Source organism: Castanea sativa, chromosome 2 (genome assembly GCF_040712315.1).
Source record: "Castanea sativa cultivar Marrone di Chiusa Pesio chromosome 2, ASM4071231v1".
In the NCBI taxonomy this organism is placed as follows: Eukaryota; Viridiplantae; Streptophyta; class Magnoliopsida; order Fagales; family Fagaceae; genus Castanea; species Castanea sativa.
In genome coordinates, this window is record NC_134014.1 from 17,736,891 (window position 1) to 17,762,138 (window position 25,248).

At 35.3% G+C, this 25,248-nt stretch overlaps 3 protein-coding genes across 3 annotated transcripts; 2 read left to right on the forward strand and 1 right to left on the reverse strand.

Moving 5' to 3' along the window:
• Positions 1 to 2,151: 2,151 nt before the first annotated feature.
• On the forward strand, positions 2,152 to 2,718 carry LOC142623541 (uncharacterized protein At4g14450, chloroplastic-like). The gene has a single exon (XM_075796977.1). The coding sequence runs from the start codon at positions 2,300 to 2,302 to the stop codon at positions 2,609 to 2,611; it is 312 nt and encodes a 103-aa protein (XP_075653092.1). The 5' UTR covers positions 2,152 to 2,299; the 3' UTR covers positions 2,612 to 2,718.
• A 2,922-nt stretch (positions 2,719 to 5,640) lies between these two features.
• LOC142624040 (DNA repair protein RAD5B) lies at positions 5,641 to 12,544 on the reverse strand. Its single transcript, XM_075797539.1, has 18 exons — positions 11,516 to 12,544; positions 11,272 to 11,405; positions 10,918 to 11,053; positions 10,737 to 10,790; positions 10,392 to 10,541; positions 10,133 to 10,284; positions 9,947 to 10,031; positions 9,539 to 9,763; positions 9,151 to 9,294; positions 8,844 to 8,996; positions 8,519 to 8,586; positions 8,255 to 8,377; positions 8,050 to 8,149; positions 7,796 to 7,908; positions 7,116 to 7,689; positions 6,940 to 7,011; positions 6,729 to 6,827; positions 5,641 to 5,971 (listed from the first exon to the last, which is right to left on the reverse strand). Exons 1-18 carry the CDS (start codon positions 12,398 to 12,400, stop codon positions 5,849 to 5,851), a joined length of 3,390 nt encoding a protein of 1,129 aa, XP_075653654.1. The 5' UTR covers positions 12,401 to 12,544; the 3' UTR covers positions 5,641 to 5,848.
• Positions 12,545 to 23,787: 11,243 nt separating this feature from the next.
• On the forward strand, positions 23,788 to 24,879 carry LOC142624367 (enoyl-CoA delta isomerase 2, peroxisomal-like). Its single transcript, XM_075797925.1, has one exon. It carries the CDS (start codon positions 23,974 to 23,976, stop codon positions 24,697 to 24,699), a length of 726 nt encoding a protein of 241 aa, XP_075654040.1. The 5' UTR covers positions 23,788 to 23,973; the 3' UTR covers positions 24,700 to 24,879.
• Positions 24,880 to 25,248: the final 369 nt, after the last annotated feature.

The following is a 25,248-nucleotide window of genomic DNA, read 5'->3' on the forward strand; positions in this document are numbered from 1 at the left end:
TGGTATGATGAGCACCTCTACTTGTGTTACTAGTAAGATGGTATAGTTTTTCACTTTGAATGAGTGCCATGTTTAATTATTCAAAAGTTTTTATTTTTTGAGAAAAAATTATTCAAACTTAAACCAATACAAAACCAACTTACTTAATAGAAATACAAATTTTCTATCTATAAAATAGTCAATTTGCTATATATTTATTTGAACTTCCTTATAAACCATTCAAAATTTAAAATGAAAAAAAAAATTCAAACATATAACATACCATGATTGATGAAGCATGCCACAAATGAAAGATGGTTGGACTCTCCAATTTATTAAATCATTTAAGAAATTAATGTAAAGCGAAATTTGAGTTTGAGATTCTAGCAAAATATCCTTCTCAAAAAAAGGTTCTAGCAAAATATAAACAAATTTATCAAGTCAAATCTTTAAGCTCAACATCTTAAATCTCAAACCTTAAGATCAAGTAGTGATAAATGTTCATCTTAATGGTTTCACATCAACAAACTTTAACACTAACAAACCAATCAAATAAATTGACTTACAAAATTTGATTTAAGTTTCCAGTAATGATAATTTTTCATCTTAAAAATCCCTTATATCTTTTTTTTTAAGAAATTAAATTTTATTAAGATGTGCTGTAAAAACCAAGTTTTACTCTTCCAATCCAAACATTTCACATCATCATATACCGTATTAAAGAATAAGTAATGCTACCGTCACAATCTATTTTACAACATTTTTATAAACTGTTGATATAGCCAACCTTTTATTGATTTTTATCTAGGTCCACCATTAATATAACTTTTTCATTTATCAATAATCATTCACTACATCAACATATTGTAAAAAAATTTGTAAAATAATCTATATCTCTCGCATTATTCATTAAAGAGTAGATACAATCACATTCAATCAATTCTAATACCCATTTGAGTTTTAATTAAAAAATTATTTGACAATCTCTTATTAAATGATGTAAAGAATGGTGTTCTCTCCTCTCACATTCATAGTAAGATCCACTCATTAAAATTCATGCAGATCCATTATAAATATGAGAGAAAAAAACATCATTTTTTCGTCCTCTAGGAATACATTTTTCTGTCAAATAGGAATTTTACCACCCATTTACCAAATTTCGGACTCTTTTTATGAACAAAAATCCAATCATATCAACAAAACTCAGAACAATATCACTATATCAGGCCCACCAAAAGTGCCAAATAAAACTGACGAACACGTTTAATTTTGGAATTAAAGTCAGATCTTCACAAAAACAAAAGTAAGTTAAAAAAAAGGAAAAGGTACACAGATTCTCCAGAAGGCAGTCCATGGAACACGGGGTGGTGAGGAAAGAAATAAAAAAGAATATATGTACACAATATTATCTGATGTACTTATGTACACAAAAAAGAATATATGTCAATAAAGTCAAGAATTCAACAAAAATACCAGCAACTCATCTCTGCCTTATTATCTGATGTACTTATGTACACAATATTTTTATAAATAAAATTTAGACGATAAGTAATTATTGTCTTATTGGTTCTTTTCTAAAGTTTTTTTTTAACCTCCTATTAACATAATACTACCTTAATTTTGTTATGAAATTATACATTTTCACAGTAATTTTATAATAAAACTAAGATACTGTCATGTTGGTTCTCATATTGTATCATTTTTTTACTTTCTATTTAGAGATTGCCAACTAAATTTTGTTATGAAATTATAAAATTTTACAATAATTTCGCAACAAAACTTAAATAGTCACAATTTTTGCCTCGTTGGTTTTCATACGTTGGCATTACATTTTTAACCCACAGAATGCCACTTAAAGATTACTGTGAAAACGCTGTACGAGCTTTATTCTTCGGTATTTACCTAAATAAAAAAATAAAAATAAAAAAAAGCTTTATTCTTGGTTAACCCCACCCCTAAAATAAACGGCTGTAAAGCCAAGCCGTGTGTTATATGTTACTTACAACAATTACCAAAGTATATATATATATATATATAACAAAAAATATAATATATACATAAAAAAAAAAAAAACTATATATGCCTTTGCTTCCTTTTGACTCCTGGTGGAGCCCACAAAACAACAGAATAGAACGTGTCCACCTCATGCCCCTTATATATACCACCAAACCCAACCCCTCCCTTGGTCATTTCCATTTACACAAAAATCATTGAGCCTTTAACCTAAACCAAAACCCACCTCTCTTCTTTCTTTTCACTTGTAAGTTCTGACACTATTTTTATTTGTTTAGACCAATAAGAGGACTACTAGTCTCTTTCTATGGCCGATTCACAGAGAAATAAATCCGGGACCAGTAGCAGGAGCCAGCCGAGCCGGTTACAACGGCGGGCCCCAGCATCACTACAGATCGCCGCTCCTGCTTCTTCTACTTGGAACGTGGCTATCCCTCTCCTATCACCGCTTGCCACATCACCCACGTCGCCGAAGCTTGGGGCCGATGAGCCGAGGCAGCTACAGCAGCAGAGCTCGGTGGCTGAGACTGACAAAGTGGGTTTCAAGAAGTGGCAGCACCCGGCGGCGCCTTTTGGCTACGGCCCAGCTCCGCGGGCGCGGCCCTTTGTGCCCGTTTAGTTAGCAATTACAACCCGACCCATGTTATTGTAAAATTATGTGTCTATTGTTATATTATATATTATTATTATTATTATTATTGCAATGAAGAATTAGGATTGTGCAAAGTTTGACTTGATACTGTATGCAGATCTAACGGTCTGGAAGAGGTTTTTTTTTTTTGTGTTTTTGATAAACTTTAACATGATACAAAAAAGTCGTACACGGAATCTTTATATAAATCTATGGGATTTGCCCTTACGAAACCAGCTACCCTGTATAGTTTTTTTTTTTTGAGAAAAGCTGCCTTGTATAGTTGTATGTACACTTTGATTTTGTTTGATTTGAAACCTGGTCAAATAATTGGAAAATAAATTTTTATTCATTCTTGCATTGCCTTCCATTTTCCTTTTTCTTTCTCTTTTTTTTTACTACTACTACTACGTCGTTGTTTTTCTTTTCTCAAGTTCTTGGAAGTTTGAGAAAATGAAAAAGTAAATGCAGGATTTTTTTTAAAAAATAACTATAAAAGCCAAATTGTTTTAGTAGTTAGCCAAGATTTAAAACTAATTAGGTATCTAACAAATCGAGTATGCGAGACTTGATTTTTCTCTTTGAAATTGATCAATTTCGAGTCAAGTTTCAGTTGAAAATAGAACACTCAAGTTCTATAGCAAAAAACCCACACAAGAACACCCAAAGCAAGGCGGAACGAAATCCAAAGACCCAAATGAACAACGAAATCAAACAGAGTACTCACTCCAGATGAACAACTCTTCTTCTCCAACAATCAAACACCATAGAGAAACAACACAGTCAACAAATCCAAGCAAACCCAGAGACGCACAATGAAATCAAATAAACTCACTTGATCAATGTCGTGATTGTGACTCGGAACTCAGAGTCGAGCTTGGCGAGTCAGCATGGTACTTCCTTGTCCTCTTCGTCGGAGCTCGCAGTGTGGGTTTGGGTGGGTTGAGGGTGACGAAGAAAAGGCTCGAACTTGTCCTCTTCATTGGGTACTTCCTTGTTCTTCTAGGTTTCAGTTTTTGGGTCTTTAGGTTGTGTTCTTCTGGGTAAGTTTCTGGTTATGGAACTCGAGTGTGAAACACTCGATTTCCAATTGAGCAAAATCAAGTCTATTGGACTCGATTTGTTAGATTGCTAATTAGTTTCGAATCCTTGCTAACTAATGAAAATGTTTGAGGGATTTGGTTATTTTGAAGAAAAAAAAATCCGTAAATGCAACTTTGTGAATTTATTCTTTTTGGTATATTTGAATATTGCTTATTTTGGTAAAACTAAAGAATTATTGTTGAAAGTACAATAGATAAAGGTAAAAGTTATTGACAAAAAGTGCATTGAGCTCATAAAGAGTAGCAAAAATAAGCCGAATAGTGAAATAATTTTAGTTTTTAATCTTAACTCAATCTCGCATTTGGTCTCTGGCACCCAAAACTCGAGAAATTATTAGGTCCACACTACAGATGTGGTTCTCTTAACCTCACAACCAATTAAATGTTCTTAAATGTTTTTATATATATAAATGTAATATTAGTTGGAAATTTTTATTTTTTATTCCTTATAATGATTAAAAAGCTCACTTATACATTTACATAAATAATATTATTTTATTAATTAAAGGACTATATTAACAATCCTCCTTTTACTTTTAAGAAATACTACGTCCACAATATTTTTATAATATTTTCAAAACAAATCACAAGTAGTTAGTTGTTATTAGTTCAAATTTAAATCTAATACGAAGATTACTTTTGGTCTTAACAATAACAACCAGTAATAACCTACCACTTAAAATTTATTGTAAAAATATTACCACTTAAAATTTATTGTAAACATAACATTTCTTAATTAAATAATGGTCTGTTACTCTGTTTTGTTCTAAGTACAATTTTTTATTAATTAGAAAAAAAAATGATAATAAAAATCAGTACAAATCTTTTCTTGATAGCTAAGGCTGAGTTGGATTGGGTGCGTTTCTGACTCATACTTAAAACGTTGCCCTCACTCCCACTCTTGCACAGTTGACAGTACACACCCCCGGGTTTTGACTCTTTTATTACGCTTTAAACAGACGTTAGTATATAAAAACCTTTACATGGGGAGGAGTTTATGACCTTTGAAGTTTGAACCTCTCTCCACACGCACGCGGTCTAGATTCGGTGAACCCCTATAAATCTAACGGCTGAGAACCCAGTTACGTGGTCAGTCCTCAACCTCGATCAAACCAAGATATGATCGACACGTGATTGGCCCTCATTTAATGTTATCTCCGTTGTTGTCGTGTCGTTCGGTTTTTTTTTTTGGGAACCATTCGGTGGTCAAAGATACATGCGTCATTTTCAGAATATACAAGTGTATTTTTTTTTTTTTTTGGTACCATATATAATTGAATTTTGCTAATGTGTGCATAAACCAATAACTCACTTTTAGAAATATTCTCTCAAAAATTTAAAATGTATTAGCAATTTTTTTAATTTTTAAAAATAAAAAATTAATGTGTGCCTTTAAAGTACACATTAACCGGACCCTTTATAATTTTACAAAGAGTATATTAATACTCTTTTTTTGGCAAAATCGAATTCACTCTCCACGGTAGAAACAAGAAAGACAAATCATATGAGACTCAAATTTGCCTCAATGATCCAAAAAGAGTAGCTCACTATTGTTATTAGTCTATTAAAAGGTTTGGCAGAATGTATTTTACAACTTAAGGAATTTTTTTCAAACCGTTCTTTTATTTGAGACAAATAAATGTGTGGTTCATGATCATGCTAAACGTTCTTGTGAGACTATTAAGAGCATTGTCAATTGTGATGTGTAATATAATTTTTTTCAATAAAAAGAACTATATTTTAAAAAGTACCATCAGAAAATTATCTTATTTTAAAAGTTTAAAATGACTTTAAAAAATTATATTTAGATTTTTTTTATTTAGTTTTATGTAAGGTAAAATTATTTTCTGCGTCAAACGAAATAAAGAAAAATTTTCTTTTAATCCTCTTTTTTACTACCAAACAAAAAAAAAATTGCAAAAAACTATCTTATGTTCTCTCTTGTTGCTTTTGAATGAAAGTCTGACAAAATTGGGCATTTCCATAAGCATTCTATACATAAAGACAATACAAGAAAGCCCTCCAGAGCATGCTTTTTGCTCACCAAAATATATTTCATTTTCATGATGTACCCGATATAATAATAATAATATTATAGCTTATTGACTAAGATTAAAAGAATTTATCTGAAAAGCATTTTGAGCTCCTCAATCCTAGCCGTCCGAACCTCCTCTTCTGTTAGGGCTCCTGCAATCATTCGCTGCTTTCGTGCCTGGACTTGTTGCATTCTCTCCTCTACCGTGTCCTGTGTCACATTGACCAAGCCCAAATTATATATATATTTTATTAGTTGACAAAAACCATTGTACACAAAACAATTTGATTTAGTAAAAGCCAACGAACTACTTTGAATATAATACTGAGAACTTGTAATAATAGTCGGCCTCAATAAATAGCCAATTCATAAGCTTAAAAGTAAACTCGAACATTCAAATTAGAAACATGAATGAATTAGTTGAATGCCGGCTTTGCTTAACTGGATTAGGACACTAGAAAAGGTAAGGACACAACTCAAGTGGATGTCACGTAACATTCAACCACTAAAGTAATAATGGGCCTTGAAGAACTTTTCTCGTGAAAGCACAAATCAACAAGAAAAAAGCAACTGATTTATAATGTTTGAATAGTTTGAACTAAAATGCCTGGCTAATGGTGTTCCAATTTTTGTACAATGGCCAGCTAGGCATTCACCCAAGACATCAGACATGTTTGAGGTCTAATAGTTTATGCTTTGCAGAAGCTAGTAGTCCAGGACATCCTAGGCCTCCTAGCCCAGTTAATTTCCTAATGGGGGTGGGCTCTATTAGACCCATCTTCATTTGGTGCAAGACTGCAAGTGTTATAGAAGTCTTGAACCCTTGATTAAGATTTGACCACAGAGCAGGAGAAGATAACATAAAATGCAAACTTGGACACATACACAGCATGACACCACACTATGGGGGGCTTTGAAGAGTCCGTGCTTCTTAGCTTGAAATCGAAAATAAGTGAGCAAAACTTACCCTAACAATGAACCTTCTAACACGAACTGTTCGCTTTTGTCCAATGCGATGAATTCGCATTATTGCTTGCTCCTCTACAGCAGGATTCCACCAAGGATCCTACATATGAAATACAACAATATTATTAATATGGAGGGAAGATTCCCGTGTATTTGGGAAAAAAAAAAAAAAAGTAAAAGTGATCATCAGAGAAGCATAGATGAAAATGTACCATTAAGAATACATGAGAGGCAGCAGTTAAATTCAAACCCACCCCACCAGCTTTCAGGGACATTAACAATACCTGAAACGTTTAAAAAACATTTAATCAGTAATAGGATTTTAACCACCTAACAGTAAAAAATGAAGAAGCAAAAAAGAAGAATTCTAGTCGAAATAACTGCTTACCATTTTGTCTTTGGTTTCACTGAACTCCTTCAAGACCCTCTCTCTCTGCTTCTGCACCAGTTTTCCATCAAACCTTAAGAAGCCAACTCCTCTCCTCTTCAATGGGATCTCCAGGAGATCTAAAAACGAAGTCCATTGACTGAAAACAATGCTCTTTTCACCAGAACCTGACTCACAAATTTGTTCCAAGCAATCCAAGAGTTTTGAAACCTTTGAAGACTCCTTCCAGTTACTCTCAACATCAACCCGGAACTGGCTTTCTGTTGGGCATGTTATGAGCTCAGTCTTTTTTAGCAATTGCCGACAAATTGGGCATAGCCCAGATGTTGGGGTCCGCCAGCTTGAGAGGAGACACTCCCTGCACATCCTATGTGCACAAGGAGTGAGCACAGGGTCATCTGCAAACTCCATGCATATGGGGCACTCCATATTGTCACCTCTCCGGATGCCCTCAACAACCTCTTCAATGTATGCTCTAGTTTGGACAGTCTGATTTGTGCCAGAATCAGTATTAGTTTCCAGGAACCTTTTTGCAAGTTTGTTCAGATCTGTATACTTTTGTGAATCAGCTCGACTGAGTATGTTCAAAGCAAGAACTATTAGAAACATAGGCATGAAAAAACTTGGAGATGTGAAACTCGTGAAGACAATTAGCTCATGGTATTTGCAAAATTCATCACCTCATAACAAGAAACGGATGGTTGCAACACTGTCTCAATCGTAGTAGTAGCTCAAGGATATTTGCAAAGTTGTGGAGGACCTTGCCTTGTGCCACAAACTGGTCAAATTGGACCTGTTTTCATAATAGATTGTAAGCTTTTTCATTGATAAGAACTCTGGTTAACAGGCTAAGAATCCACTCAAAGCAACTCTAAGTAATTAAGTGCAAAAAAACAAAATTAATAAGAAAACAAAGGCAACTAAGACAACTTACTTTAGATTTCCTAAAAAGGGCATTATAAAAGTCATGTTCAGCTTCTGATTGTTCACACTCAATGATTTGAATGTCAGTTGGAGGGAGAACAAGAATGGGCCTAAACCGAAAGCACCAAAAGTCACAATGCTGACAAAGTTTTACAAACTATATGATGATAGAAGGGGGAAAACAGATACAAATGAACTGAGAAATGGGTGATCACCTTCCTTCTTTATCCTTTGTTTCCTTTGTTCTTCTCAACATCAACGGCCTCAAAATAGCTTTGATCAATTTCATCCCTCTTGGATCACCATTCTCATAAGGCTTTTGAATCAATTTATTCCACCTATATCAAGAATAAGACCTAATGAACAACTAATAATGCACCCTAGAAAAGCTCAAACAATTACAGTTTATACCCCCCCCCCCCCCAATCAATAACATAAACTGATGCTTGGAGAGTTAATAATGAACAAGTTTATCATACCAAGCCCAATTGCACCATGGTTCAACATGTAAGAAGCATAGAAGGCTGTAGAGGTCTTCCAAATTATTCTGCATGGCAGAAAGATTTCATCAAAAAAATGATATGCCAGTAAGTATTCCTCTTCCTGAACTTAGAGTTAAAAGATCAATTATTTAGATGTAGTGTATAACTTTAAAAACTGCTAAAATTCACAGTATATTATTTGAAGAAAAAAAAATTAGGGGCAGGGGGGCACCATATTATTTGATTCGAGGACTTCATGTGTCCATGCAATTATGATGTAATCTAGCAAACAAACATAAATGTATATCTAAACAATTCAAACCTGAAGAGGGGTTCCTGTTAAACACCACCGACAATGTGAGGACAATGCACAGGCAGCCTGAGCGCCTAGAGTCTTCCAGGATTTTATGGTATGAGCTTCATCTAAAACCACTCTATACCAGCTGACCTTGTGGAAGATGCTGTCCTCTGCATCCTGTTCCGGACATACAAAGTTCCCTTTAAAAGATAAGTGACGTGAAAGACAAATGAATATACAACCTAAGAATAGATATATATATATATACACACACACATATATAAAGGGAATTCCAGTAGATAGACATGGCTGTAAAAAAGGATTTCCTTACACTTTTGTAAGCTGCAGTTAAGACTCCATATGTTGTCAAGACCACATCATGTTCTGCGATCACATTTGGGTTATTGGTCCTGTCCCCACCATAGTGAACAAAAATGGATATACTTTCTGGCTCGGAATGGGTTTCAAGCTCATCCTGGAATTTGTAAAGGAATTTATAAGACATATCACCAAGTTGTTACAGTGAGGTAAAATTTCAAGATTTAGTGTTTGAAGTATCAGTAATTAGTAAAGGAAGCATTACAAGCATTTTTTTCCCCTCTTCAGCCTAGTGGCATCATCAATTGATGCATCCAACAAGTGTGACTTCAAAAATTATTAAGGCTTCATCACATTAGGGGTATTCTTCATTGAATAAACATAATGGTAAGGAGATTCACCTTCCATTGTCCTAACAATGCCATGGGACAAACAATAAGAGTGCCACCTTTTGCTTTAGATGAGATATTTATATGAGAATCCATCTTCCTCTTCTTTGTAATTTGAGTACTATCTGCAGTTTCAGTGTCAAGCTCTTCATTATCTGGGCATCCTCTGCCTCGTCTTGCAAGTATTAGAGCAATTGTCATCACAGTCTTCCCAAGCCCCATTGCATCAGCTAATATCTAATAATTACTTCATAAGTTAGAAATAAACCAAATGGACAATATTGACATCCTCACCCTTCCCCCACAACAAACAAAAGGATAAGGAGAAAAAGGGAAGAAAATATGAAACAAGTCATTTGCTGCAATGTATATAATATAATCAACGTTTAAGTATGAATAGAAGGATAATAGAGAACTCACCCCTCCTCTTGCCACCTGTGTTGCAGTTGGAAACTTTGTAGTTGCTTCCCCTGAGAAAACGTTCACATATATTGCGGAAGCCCTTCTGTAAAATTCAGACAAGATACTTAACAACTTTGACTTAACCAAGGGGCTACAATATTTGTTAAACAAAAAAGAAATTTCTTAAAGTTAAAAGTTACATACCCATCACATATGCGATAGGCTGACCAGCATGGATGAAGAGTTTCTGCTGCCTTTTCAACATCAATTCCCTGCTCTAATTTTGACATCCAGTAGAGAGCTTGTTTCTGGTACGGCCTAAGATCACACAAAAGTGCATTTGGGGGTTCCATCTCCTAAAGAATTACAAGAGAAAATAATCAAAAGAGACAAATTAGTGAATTCTCATACAATATTCGTTCTGAATTATGAAATTAAAAGATAAACACTCAAATTGGTCTACCTCCAAGTTATACACTTCTGCTGCGCCCATAAGCTTATTTAGAGATGACTCTGTAATGGTTTGCTCATCTTTGTTTTGTTCTGGAAATTGTTGGCAACCCTTTCCTCGCTTCACAATAGGCAACATAGATGCAGCTTCTTCTGAATCACCCTGTTATGATCAACAGAAAATATTTATGCTTGTGACATGTGACTGTCTACATTCCTGATACAGTACTTATTATCATTTCCTTTTCTTTTGGATGGTGCATCTCTACATGCATGAAATTGATGAGAAGCCAGCAACACTTATACATATATTGGAAAATCAATAAAGAAAAAAGAGCATGAGAACAATCGTGCATACTTCTAGATTTAGAAGGCGTTTCCGAGAATCAAGTTCTGCCGGAGTGAAGTCAGCCTGATTGAAGCAAACAGAAACACTATTAATGCAACATAAAAGACACAGCGAATATAAATGTCATCAGGAGACTAGTGTGCTGATATAGAATTGTATCATAATCAAGAGAAAACAGACTTGAGGATACCTTCTGAAATGGTTTATTTTTCAGCAAGTTGAACAGAGTGAGAAGAGGATAAACTGTAGAGTCAATGCTACGGCAACCATCTAGCCTCCACGAAGACTTGTCCCCATCCAAGAATATGGAATGATGAATATAAAAGCTGCCATACATATAATTAATGCATTTCATTTACACCACAATTATCCATTAATTGGAAGGGGACTATGAAAGCTTCCAAACATCAAACCAATCAAATTCATCTACTATATCTATATACGTTTCATCAGAAAGCTTTTATCTTTTTAATTGTTTGGTTTGCAAAATGAGTAGAATGGTAAAGAGTGCAAATTGAAAAGAACAAAAAATTTAGGACTTTACCTTACATACAACATTATTTCTTGCATCAAAGAAAGGTTTGCTGGTGCAGCTACACATCGTCCAAGAACTTTAACCTTATTAGAACACACAAGTGGAACAACACATTTTGCCCACTCCATAGGAAGCCGACCAATCTAAAAAAAAATTGAAACATATAACTCTGTAACTCAAATAAACATAAACCAAAAACTCCAAACAAAACAGCAAACCAGATAGTAGAATGAAAATGTTAAATTGGGTATACCTCTCCAGACCGTTTGGTTGAGAAGCGAACAATCCACTGCATATTATATCTGGAACTTGGAGAAGGAAAAGTGAAATTAACTATCTCATTGTCCACCAATTTCCTTCCTTTTGTGGTCGAAAGCGCTGTGACTAACGTCCTTCCCACCAGAAACCAATCAGGATCATCTGGAAAATCCCCATCCTCCACCAAACCAGCACTAGCCCTTTGTTCTTCAACCTTTTCCTTCTTCACTCTTTGCGGTTGCGACCAGAGGCTAGAACGGACTGATTCCTCTTTCACATTGACCTTATTCTCAGCAAACAATCGAGGCTCTTCTCTCACTCTAACATTAGCAAAACGGGCAGTCTCCAATCCTTCAGGCTTCACCTTTTTCTCATGTGAATTGGTACCTTCACCGCTGGACTTGGCATAACCCCGGAACTGTAGCCACTCTTGATAAGACATGTTTTTTACACTCGTTTCGGGTACTGATGGAGCCTTAGCCTCAAAACCCACATCAGGCTCCTCCTTAACACTCTTTTCAGGTATCTCATTGTTTACTTGGGGTTCTTCTTTCCTCTGGGTTTTGAGACACTCCTCTTCAGACACGATTTTCGTATTAGCCGCCTTAATAAACTCCTCGAACCTTGTTCTGGAGGACTTGACGCCTTCTACTGAGCCAGCAAGACAGTCTGAGCAAACATTTTCACTCACAACAACCTTGTCCTCTACCAGACTTTTCACCGGTTTGACTTCTTCTGAGTCCTCGGGGTCGTCTTCTTTGATCTGGGTTGTGATCCGAGCGCCGGTACTAGTAACGGTACGCTTCACGGTAATGGGCGGGGCCGATAACCCGGAGTTTTGGAGTGTATTATCAATGTCATCCATGGGCTTAGGCTCCATGAGTTGGGATACAAGTGAAATGGTTTGTTTGGTTTATCAGATTTGAGAGAAATGGGACTATGTGAAAATAGTGAAAGAGAAAAGAATAAAAAAGGCAGAGTTTGGGGCTTCTCAGTGGTTCAGAGAAGAGAGGAAAATGGAGGAGTTGAGGAATTTGGAGGGTATGGTATTGGTAGTACTAGTAATGATTTTGTAACTTCTTTTGTTTTCTATTTAGAACTAATTTCGCTTGGCGCGAAAGGTTTTTACTGTGGGTAATTTCGCGGTCTTTTTTATTTTTTTTAATGGTTTTGCATTTCCTTGCCTTTTTTGGTTGGCGCGAAAAAGAGTGTAAAAAAATGGAAAAGTAAAATTTCCTTCCTTTTTTGGCCAATGGACTTTTAGGAGAAGTGTAATGTCTAGCGAAAGTTAAGGCGTTGTCGTTTTGAATGTTTTGGAAAGTAGCAGGACTTTTTAGGCTACCATTTGGTTAACACTTAACAGTAATTGTTCAAATGTTCAATTTCACAAAAAGATTTTTTTTCTAATCTTTATAAAAAAAAAAGACAAAAAGTTATATTTTTTGAATCTAGAAAGTAGAAAGTAACCTATAAGTTTAATCCTAGTAGACCTTTTTAGTTTTTATAATCAAAAATATAAAGTTTAAATCTTCGAAACTGTGTTCAGTGGAATGATTTGGATAAATTGATCTGATGATCTGTTGGTTACCAAATGGGAGGAGTTAATTTTTCACGAGAAATATATGGTGGGAACAATGGTAAAAAAGCTTTGATGAGCTACCCATATGCTTTTTTACATACTAATGATTCGATCCATGGCCTTACTGGTGGGATTATAATCTACATTGCAGTCCTACAACTGCAAGGAACAAAGATAAATTCTGGCCCAAATTGTGGGTATTTACTATTTAGACAAAACCGTTCATTCCAAAAAGGCCTATTTTAAATATTGAACCAGCTGGCCGGTCCATCAATAATTTCAAGAGAAGTCATTGCGCACCATTGGTGCGATAGTCAAGTTTCTAAGCAAGAGTTTCACACACATATACACTTAGATTAGATTCGAGTAAAAATTCTATATTGTATAAAAAATAATAATAATAATTTCACAAGGAGTACGATGAAGACCCTTGGTTAAACCAATGAGAATTAATAGTTAATAAAAAGACACATGTACCCAATGCTTCATGACTCTTGACCCATTAATCTCATCTTCCATTCCATTATTAAGAGAGATCTTTTTTTTTTCTTTTTTGAGAAATATTATTAGGAGAGATATAAGAAAATAAATTATGCCCTCATATTCTATATTCTATGGAGTTGAGAAAAATATCTTTATTGTTACTATTTTTCATATTAATATAAGTTGGTGTCCATTTTTGAAAAAACTTACAAGCCTAATGCAAGTCAGGCCCAATTCATGTACTTCATCTCATTTATTTTCATTTTTATGGCTAGACATGACAAAACGGGTCAAAATTTGCTTACGTGACCTAACCCAACCAAAAAAATATCTGATCCAAACTCGAATTTTTTGACCCGGAGCAAAAATGGATTGACCAGTGACCCGACCTGATTTTTCTGTGGGTCAACCCAACTCGACTCAAATAACCCGTGACCTAACCGATTAAAAAAAAAATCACAACAAAATGTTTAGGCTACATCCTAAATGCTAGGGGCATAAAACACAAAGCATATCAAGCCGAAGCCAATAAACTGAATATTCAAAGACAACCCATTTATTGAAAATGAAAAAAAAAATTACTAATTCTCATTCGATTTGACTAGACACTTCATGCTAGTACCATGGTTTTAAAAACCGGTAAGATGAAAGAACCAGAAAAGAAGCTAATTACTGGTTTTATGGTCGAACCGATGATGTCATAAATAATTCAATTATTATTTATTTAAAGTATATAAATAATTAATTATTTTTTAATATACTAAAACTAACAAATCAATAGTAATAAATATGTTTCTTTTACAATAAATACAAGTATATAAGTATATAACATATTTTTTTAAAAATTAACGTAATAACATTACAAAACAATCATCCTTAACATAATAAACTTTCAACAAAACCAAATAAATAAGTTCATTAGTCACTACATTTACAAACAATAATGCTTTGTACATACTCTGTAAACTATATTTCAAAAACAATAATGCACTGTAAACAGGGACGGAGCCAGGATTTTAAGTTAAGGGAGGCGACTTTGACCTCTAGTTTGGCAGCATCTTAGTTGTGGAGGTTTTTTTTTTTAGTTTTTAATGTGTGCATTTGTTAGGTAAAGACAAAATTATTCTATTTAAAACTTTTTAAAGGGCAGTTGTTTATTTGAGTAAAATTGGTTAATTAGACTTAATATTTTTTAGCTTTGCTATTGGTGATTTTTATTGTTGCACAAATGTTTTTGGGCTAGTATATGTTGTTTTAGATTTTAGATCTATAAATTTTTTTAATGGCCTTTAAAATGAGAAAAGTGCTAAAAGTATATTGATGATATAGTGAGTAATTATTGATAAGTAAAAAAGCGATGCAAGTAATAAACCCAGATAGGAACTAATAAGAATTTGTATGTTTATAAAAATATTGTAAATAAGTTTGTATCTTTAACGTTACTCTAAAAAAATTCAATAATATTGTTAAAGGGGTAAAATGTAATTTTATAAAACAAAATTGTTAAAATTAATGCATATATATATAAATATATTTTTTTTTTAAATTAGGGGGGGCCACTGCCCCCCTTGGTCAATGAATGCCTCCGTCCCTGACTGTAAATCAAATCCACAACATACACAAAATCCATAGCATACTCTGTAAACTAATAATTGAAAGAAGAGCCTGAGATGAAGCCGAGAGAAATGACAGAATTAAGAAAAGAAAATGATCAAAATCAAAATCAAGTAATCAAAATCAAAAGAAAAGAATACTATTACCTAATGAAGCCCGAGCAGAGAGCATAGCTCCGAGGTAGAGGACGAGACTGAAATTTCAGATGCCGAGAGGATGATGTGGAAAAAAGAAAAAAAAAATAGAACACCACAGTTCAAACTCCAAGAGGATGACGAGGAAAAAATTCAGAGGCATGCAGACCACGAGAGTGAGGGATACTTTCGGAGAGAGTGAGCTGAGAGGCAGAGAGCTTAGGAATGGCAACGGGTCGGGTTCGGGCCGGGTTTTTGCATACCCGGGCCCAACCCGCGGGCCAAGACCAGGAACCCGAACCCGACCTGATTATTAATCGGGTTTTTTTTTTCCCGGAGCCCATACCCGCCCCGCGGGCCCCGTTTATCTTCTTGGGCCCAAATCTAGCCCAACAAAAAAAAAAATTTGAAGCCCATTAAATTTTTGTCCTAGATTCAAGCCATTTAACATGGCCCAAATGCCAAAATTTGGCATTTAGGCCACATTATAGGGCAGTCAAATCAAACCAAATTATAAGTTAATCATAAATCAATAAATCACCTGTTAATTATACATCAATAAAAATCACAACTAAGATTTTAAATCAACAAATCACTTAAAAAGTTACAAAATAAATCCCATAAGTCTAAGAAATTACAAAATGTCTTATCCTCCAACCAACAAATGAAAAAGACTAAGAAATTCTAACAAAATGTCTTATCCTCCATAACCGGGTTTTTATCGGGGGCGGGTTTCGGGTCGAGTTTCGATTTTTTTATAAAACCCGAACCCGCTTCGGGTATTTTTTTTAAAACCCATACTCGACCCTATTTTTTATCGGGCCGGATAAAATTCGGTCCATTAGGGTCGGGCCGGGCCAGGTATCCACGGGTCAGATCTAAATTACCATCCCTAAGAGAGCTTGCTCTGAGTTTGAGGTGCCACGTGAGATGAGAGTGTGAGAGTGAGAGTCTTTAGTTTAGGGTTAGTTTTTAGGATTTAGCCCAAAACAACGTAGTTTTAGGCTAGGAAAGGACAAAAAATTCCCAACCGGTCAGTAACCGGTTTGACCATGCCGGTTCTCGGTTCTTCGGTTGAACCGGTCGGTTTTCACTATTCCTCGGTTTTTAAGTTATTTTTGGTTTTTTGCCATAACCAAACTGGATTGATGGCAGGTTCCCGATTAAACCAATCGGACCAGCCGGTCCGATTTTTAAAACCATGGCTAGTACAGTAACACGTACACTACTTTATGAGTTTTTTTTTTTTTTTTAGAAAGTACTTTATTATTATTATTATTTTGGTTAAAAGGGACGATAACATTGAAACTAACTGGCCATAAAAGGCGAGGTTGTGGCTTGGAGCCTTAAGGAGTACAAACCCATAGCATCAGAGTCTAAAATACTACATAATTCCTCCACAAGAGGATGATCAACAACAACAAAATTACACAAAATATTGTAGCCTCCCTTAGCAAGAAGGTCAACACCCCTACTCGCCTCTCGAAAATCATGGTTGATCTTGACTCGGTAGAGCTGACAAAGAAGAAACCTGCAATCATTGAGCAGAGCAAAATAAGAATTATTAGGGGATTTATTTGATTGAACCAGGTTAACAATGACTTTAGCATCCATCTCCACAACAAGCTGTGATATGCCAAGTTATTTTGCTAAGATCAGACCATCCCTCAAGGCCCACAATTCAGTTGTAATGCTGGTTTGTACCTTATGAGTCATTAAGTTAAGACTTAAAAGACAAAACTTAAGTTTTTTTTTTTTTTTAGAATTTGACAAAACTAAAAAAATATGTGACAAAACAAAACTATGTGCTCTTGTAGCTGTAGTCCATAAACCACTAACCAGCTAACACACACCACATACAGACACTCAGAATCACACACCTAAGAATGCATGCACTTAAGGATATTGATAACTTGACATGGTCCATGACATATAGTTTTTTTTTTTTTTTGGTTGGGAATGATATTATTAGTAGTGTAAAAATAAATATATGTTTTTTGGTGCGTCCTAAAATCTATCTCTTTTTTAAGTTGTAAATTTGTAATTACAAGCATTTTGGCAGTGAGTTATTAACATTAAAGACTTTTTCCATCATAAATTCATGATTATAAACAATTTTAGTCATGGTCAAAATTGTCTGAATTGGAAGGATACTAAGAAGTGGCATTAAGTGCAATTTATTTCCTTAATTTATTTTATTCATGCTCTCTAAAAAGGTTGCCATTGATTTGTTTTTGTAAAAAAAAAAAAAAAATTGTTTGAAAAATACGGATCAACCTAATTGACACAATCTGACCCTGACCCTAACCCGCCTGTTTGCCATGTCAACACATGACCCAAGTCTAGGTGTTTAAAGAGGGATTTGATTTGAGAGAGTGTGGTTTGATTGGTGTGGTTAGATTTTTCAAGACTTTTTGCATGAATTCATAACATAGGTACGTTCATGCTATGCAAGCTAGGGATGCTTGCATGACCAAGTGCTCATGGAGAAGGTCATGTGTCCAAAAGTTTTCATCTAAATAACAGCATGTAACTCTTGCTATATGTGGTTAAAACTTTAAAACTTTGCAATTTTAGGATTTTGGACCAAACTAGCTTCTTGTCTAGTTGCATAATGCCAGCATGGCCAGCTTCTCAAGATGCTAAAAATGGGTGGGGAATAGCACCCAATTACATTTGCTCAACATTTTCCCTTATTGGTGCTAAAAGCAAGTCATCCTTTTATCCAAGCAAAGTAAACCAAACCAAAACATTAGTCTAGCACCTTAGAGTAGGGATGGCAAAATGTACCCGACCCGCGGGTACCCGGTTCGACCTGACCCCAATGGGTCGGGTTTTACCCGCCCTGTTTAACATTAGGGTCGAGTATGGGTTTTAATTAAAAAACCTGAAGCGGGTTCGGGTTGGATCCGGGTATTAGGCATACCTGGCCCGAACCCAACCTGTATATATAATATTTAAAAATAAAAAATAAAAAAAACCTTAAGTATAAATAGTCACTTTCCAACCCTAAATCCCTCAGACTCATACACTTTTCACTCTCACCCTCTCTTTGTCTTGCCAAGCCGCTTCCCATTCTCTTCCTCACCCTCACTTGAACAAGACTCCCGCTGCTCCCTTCACCGGCGCCGCTGCTCCTTGCACACCTCACCTCTCCAGTGCCGCTCCATTCTCCACCTCGTCGGTCTTTCCTCCCTGCCTCCCTCACCTTGTCGCAACCTGCAGATGCCTTTGCTCCTCCCTCACCTTGCCGCATCTCTCTCATCTCCCTCACCTCGTTGTGAACTCAAGCTTTTGCAATGAAACATTAAAAATCATTCTTTTTATTCAAAGAATCAAATTTGTATTTTCTAGTTTAAGTGCTATTTTTGTTGAATAGGATCGGCTTGTTTGATTTGATTTTGTAGGGTTTTCTTTTTCGGACCTAGGGTTTATATGTTAAATCTTGTTTTTACTTTTGATGTGGGAAAATATTGTAAAAAAAAAAAAAGGTTTTTGTTCCGATCTGTTGTATTTTCTATTGTAATCAAATTTGTATTTTCTAATTAAGTGCTATTTTTACAATTCTTGGTCCGATCTGTTGGTTGCTGAGAAAATAATGGTTTTTGTTGGTTTCCGATTTGTTCAGATTTGGATTTTCTTGTGTTCTTTTTCCCTACCATTAGGTTGCTGAGAAAATCAGAATCAGGCAAACATTTTTTTTATTGGGCCACTAAATGGGCCTTGAAGTACCATGGCCCAACGGGGCATGTGGAGCTCGCAGGGCCCGATGGGCTAGGTTTGGGGTTTAAAAAAAACTTGTTTATTAAATGGGCTGGGTTCGGGTCATGTGTGTAAGCCCGTGGGTCGGGTTCGGGTATTAAAAGACTCGCCCCGAACCCGACCTGTTGCCATTCCTACCTTAGAGCTCCATGACCAAGGACCAATCGTTAAGAGCAACCAAAGGATGGTATAAAACTCTCCAGTCATATATCAAACATAATGGAGGACGTTTACCTACAAAAACCCTATACAACAGCAGTATAAGAGCCACATTTTGAGGTCCTGGGGTGAAAACAATGGCACATACAAGTCTTCCCTCTCTCCCTCACCGCTTCTCTCAAATTTATCTTCCTACTATATATGATGAAATGTTTCAAATTTACGTATTTCACATGTTTTACCATAGTTCTGTTGTATAGCAGCTTGAGCTCATTCTTGTAATGCATCAATAGCCTATATGTGACAAATTTTGGGCTTGACTTCCTCACTTTATTACATTTTCTAAGAACCCAAGGGGATTTGGGCTCTTTTCCTTCATTAAACTTGTTAGGAAGTTGTAGTGAGAATTTAAATACTTAAATTTTATGTCTAAAAGAAAGATTCATTACCTTTTTATATATATATAGGCAAATTACAACTTACCCACCTGTGATTTAGTTGAAATATAAATTGTTTACTCGTAGTTTAAATTTAACATTTTATTCACCTAAGATTTGACCAAAATTTAAATTGTCTATTTGTGGTTTAAAATCTCATGATGCAACTTGCAAGTGTTCCGCTAAATTCTTTTTGATCTTGTATTTATATGGTTTTTGTGTTTTTGGAAGAGAGAGACATCAAAGTGGAGTAAAAGTACATATTTAATCCTGTCTTTAACAAAGGTGGGTTATAAAAATATAATTGAGCTAACATTAGATGGATAAAGTGTCAAATTTCAAACCTGGGTAAGTTGTAATTTTCCATATATATGTGTGTGTGTGTGTGTGTATCTTTTGAACTTATATTTACAGTGTTTTCTTTTTATCAGTACATCATTAACACCATTGCTTTCATAGAAGATTGTATGAAACTCGTTAGAAAGTTGTATTGAGAGTTTAAATACTTAAATTTTACACCTAAAAGAAAGAAAGAAAATTGAATATTTAGATTGTCTCTATATAATGTATATAGATCCTTTTTTTTTCATTTTTTTACTCAATAAATACTTATTGATCAACCCAACAAGGGGAAAATACAAAAAAAGGAGAGGGCCTAGGTCCATCTTGGTCCAACACTTGAGAAATTAAGGTGGAGAGACTAGAGATTATGTAACTTGATCTATTTGATGAGTCATGTAACTTGTTTAAATAATACATGTGGATGGTTTTATAAAACACTATATAATGGGTTGGAGAAAATTTCCTCAAATTACTTTGGGAGACTTCATCCAGAATGAAAGAAACGATAAGTGTATTTGTTATTGTAAAATGAATAATGATCAAGTTGCATTTATTACAAAAGAATTCTAGACAAAAGAATTTTAGAGAAGGGAAACTACCACATATCACATAACATAAGACCAAAAAATCCATAAAAAATTCAAAGGTAATTTTGATTTTGAGTAATGTTATAAATACTACAAATTTCATTACTTAAGCCCTATAAATTTATATGTCACCAATAACAAAAATTGAAATAAAAAATGCTAAAACTACTATAAATTTTATTGCAAAAATTTACAAACTAATATAACCATAAATATGATTGGTGCAACTTCAATAAAATAATAAAATTTGGAAGACTTAGGTAATAAAATTTCTTCTAAAAAAAGTAATAATTTTTTATTAACTTCAACATCACTTAAAATTATTTCAACTATTCAAGCATTCATTTATTCTGTTGTTTAAGTTGTACCGCATATTCACATTACATCGATTTATAAATTTTACATAGTTGTTGTGGCGGGTCAAAATTGAATAAACTAAATTCTAACCTCACACAATTAATTTATGGAGATGGGATGCCAATCAACCTTTTTTTTTTGTTTGAGAAAGGATGCCAATCAACCTTGATTACCCTTGTTAGAGTAAATTAATCAAGTGATAATTGAATAAGTGCTTGGAATATATGTGAGACAAGGAAATAGAATAATACTAGTCTTGGGTTGATTAAGTTATGTTCATCGGGTTTGGTTCGAGATAAAGGTTTACACTTGTTCTTGGGCTACAATAATATTGCTCTCTTTTCTCTTCTCTCCAAATGTTTCATCCCCCTCTTCATAGGGATCTCTATATCTTATATAGTCATCAAGGTTGTATCTTGGCCTTCCGCTTGGAGGGCTAGAGTTTATTTCTCTTGATACGTGTCCCTTCAGGGTTTTATTAGAAGGTTTCTCTACTAGGCTATGAGTTGTAATGACATTGTTCAGGAGTCATTTTTTCATTAATGCGGCCAGCTAAGTGAGTACAGAGCATTGGATGCAGAAGTGATGGATGCTTTATCTATACTCTTCATTCTCTTGCTTGATGACAAACTTTCATTCTTTTCCTCGGTACGTGCCCGATGGTCTTTAGAACTAGACTTTGGCCATTCCGAGGACATATTAGTATTCTCGGGGTCCTCGGGCATTCTTATCTTCTTGAGTTTGTGGTTGTGTTGTCATATTTGCTACGAGGATTCTTTGATAGTACTGCCCGAGGTATGCTCCTTAGAGGTTGATCCCTTCTCACTTATTCTTATGGTCTTTAGAACTAGACTTTGGCCATTCCGAGGACATGCTAGTATTCTCGGGGTCTTTGGGCATTTTTATCTTCTTGAGTTTGTGGTTGTGTTGTCATATTTGCTACGAGGATTCTTTGAAAGTAATTCCCGAGGTATGCTTCTTAGAGGTTGGTCTCTTCTCACTTATTATTATCCTAGGCTTCTTATTCTCCCACAGTAGTAATATTTGCAACAATTTTAACATTTTCATTCAAATTTGGACTAAAAAAATATAATGTTTTTTTTTTTTTTTTTTTTGATAGGAAAAAAAAATATAATGTTTTAAATATTAACTTATATCATTTTTTTTTATTAAATATTCTTCTTTTATATGTTTATTTATTTATAAGTAATATATTGATTTTATTATTATAATTATTAATTTTTGTTAGAAATATATTTCTTTTATTACTTATGATGTGGGATGAAAACACTCAAACCACCCAAACCGTCCGTGGACGGTCATCACCTCGGCAGCCGTCCAGAAGTTATCCTCAGGACGAGGGTAACGAACAAGGACGTCCAGAGGGTGATAGCGAAGCTACATCCCTCGTCCGTGGGGTGCGCACAGCTTACCCTGAAGAGGACTCGTCCACATGAAGATCCATGGACTAGAATTTTACACTTGGAATCAGCAGGTGCACTCGACGAAGGAAATTCAGGATGAGGGTACCACACTTGGGAGAATCTCCGAATATAATGTGACAATCCCTTATCCCACGCATAACGGTCATGTATCCGTTGTGAAATAGAAATGTAACTCCTGGACGGTTATGGCAGTTACGTTTGAGCCTCGAATCCAGGAGAGGTTCCCATTTCGATAACCGTCTATGAAGGCACTATATAAAGACTGATTCAGACAAGGCAAAGGTATGTTCAGTTTTTACTCAAGAAAGTTGGAACTCAGATTACTTAGAGGGAAAAACTAACTTTACCATCGGAGGATTTTTGGCCGGCAGCCCCGGTCGCCTTTGATACGCTTTTCTTTCTTTTTCAGGCCGTAGAAAGAACCAGTAGTCCTTTCAAGTCCGAAGCATCCAACCTACTGATTTTCTTGGCATCATCAACTTATATGAAATAAAGGCCACAAAATTTTCAGTCATGGCAACTAAAGACACACAAAGGAGACGATGTCAAAGCTACCCCACCTACCGTGGCACTCTAAAGTCCAATTGTTAACTGTTTTTGTTTAGATGAAAATTTTCCAATTGTTAACTGTTAGGGTCCGGTGTATGTAATATTTTCGTAAGTGAAATTGTTTAGGATTATTATTAATGGATAAAAAAATAATTTAAGTAATAATTTAAAATTAGAAATAATAACAATTTAACAGTTAACATCTACAATTTTGTGTAAAAATGTAAAGCAAGTAAAGATGTATTCCTGTTGAAAAGGTATTTGGTATCAAAATTTAATAAGTGTGAAACATGTCAGAAAAAAATAACTACCCACTAACAAATAAAAGATATATTTTAGTGGGTAGTTATTTTTATATACATGTCTCTCATTTATTGAGTTTTGATATGGATATCATGATATCATTTAATACAAAATGCTTCTTTTTGTCAGTATTATTATCTCAAGAATAAAGGAGGAAATTATACTTTACCTCCCTAAACTATATCATATATTACACTTTGTATCTTAAGTATTTTGAATACACATTTTACACCATAAACTATGACTTTTATTACACGTTGCACCCCAATATTAAGGTTGGTGTTAATTTAGATAGAAATTCAAAATTTTAGATGCAAAATGTAATAAGGAATATAATTTAAGACGGTAAGGTATAATTTTTCATTTATTTTTGATAGATTAAAAAAATAGATAATTAAGTATTTTTATATAATGTCATATTTTTTCATTTAAGTTAACACTCAACCTAATATCGGGTACAAAATTTAAGGTGCAAAACCAACCTGCAAAGTATTACAATAAGATATTATAACGTTGTGAAAATATTACGGATATTTCGGGTGATAAAAGTATAATTTTAGCGTCCAACTGAGCATTCTCAACGTCGGTACTGGAGAGAATAGTATGGTCCCTCTGTCAAGTGCGAACGAAAAAGTCATGTTAGTACAATGAGATAGCTTTCACACAATAACCACCCAATCCCAATCCCATCCCATCAGCAGCATGTGCACATTAGAGAAGCGCGGCAACCTCTTCTTCCTAACCCTAACCGGCGACGACGACCACCGTTTCAGCCTAACTCTCATCGAAACCCTCATCTTCGCTCTCTCCCAAGTCAAATCCCAAGCCGTCCATGGCTCCGCACTCATCACCACCGCCCACGGCAAATTCTTCTCCAACGGCTTCGACCTCGCATGGGCCCAATCCGCCGGCTCCTCCTCCGGCGCCGTAGCTCGACTCCACCACCTGGTTTCTTCCTTCAAACCCGTCGTCTCCGCTCTCCTTTCCCTCCCTATGCCCACCATCGCCGCCCTCCCCGGCCACGCCGCCGCCGCCGGATTCCTCCTCGCTCTCAGCCACGACTACGTCCTCATGAGGCGCGATCGGGGCGTGCTGTACATGAGCGAGGTCGATATTGGACTCACTTTCCCAGATTACTTCACGGCTCTGATGAGGTCAAAGATCGGCTCCGCCTCGGCTCGGCGTGATATATTGCTGACCGGGAAGAAGGTTAAGGGAGAAGAGGCGGTGAGGATGGGAATCGTGGACTCGGCGGCGCACGATAGCGAGGAGGGTGTGGTTGAAGCTGCAGTGCGCCTTGGGGAGCAATTGGTGAAGAGGAAGTGGAACGGTGAGGTGTATGCGGAGATCAGGAAGAGTTTGTATCCGGAGATATGTGGCGTGCTTGGATTGGTTCCTAAAACCGTTGTGGCCTCGTCTAAGCTTTGAGACAATTTCAGATATGATTATTATGTAGTAATAGTAATAATAATAAAAAAAGCTGCTCTAAGCTTTTGTCATGTGTGTGATTAATGTATGTATGTATGTATGTTGGAGGTAATTTTGATAAAATTGTTGGAATAATTTGATCAAATTGGGATTTGGAAATGAATGGGTTACTTTGAGAAATATTTTATGTATAAAGTTTATTCTAGTTTTTAAAATAGAGTTACAAATGCAAGATTTTAGATTTCAACTTTTCAAGTTGTAGTACCGGAAAAAGGGAAGCTGAATTTTGCTTGCTCAAAGAGTGATCACCGACGTCCTGCGCAAGCAGAGCTAATGCTATTTTGTGGGTGGGCTATACATTTATCTTTAGACATGTCTAACTCTCGAGAGAGTGAGAAAGTATACCTATTACGGGTGTATATTTCCTCCCACTCACAGCTGTGTGAGTCCCATAATTGATGGGTCCTACCAAACAACTCACTAATGGTAATGGACACAGTTAAGTCGGATTTTAGAAGAAAATCTTTGCAAACTTTAAAAATATATGTA

Coding starts and splice junctions, on each gene's coding strand:
- LOC142623541 (XM_075796977.1), top strand. CDS start 2,300: ATGGCCGATTCACAGAGAAATAAATCCGGGACCAGTAGCAGGAGCCAG.
- LOC142624040 (XM_075797539.1), bottom strand. CDS start 12,400: ATGGAGCCTAAGCCCATGGATGACATTGATAATACACTCCAAAACTCC. Junction 11,406..11,515: donor CAACCAAACGGTCTGGAGAG/GTATACCCAATT, acceptor ATTTTTTTTTAG/ATTGGTCGGCTTCCTATGGA. Junction 8,997..9,150: donor TAACTGCAGCTTACAAAAGT/GTAAGGAAATCC, acceptor TGTCCGGAACAG/GATGCAGAGGACAGCATCTT.
- LOC142624367 (XM_075797925.1), top strand. CDS start 23,974: ATGTGCACATTAGAGAAGCGCGGCAACCTCTTCTTCCTAACCCTAACC.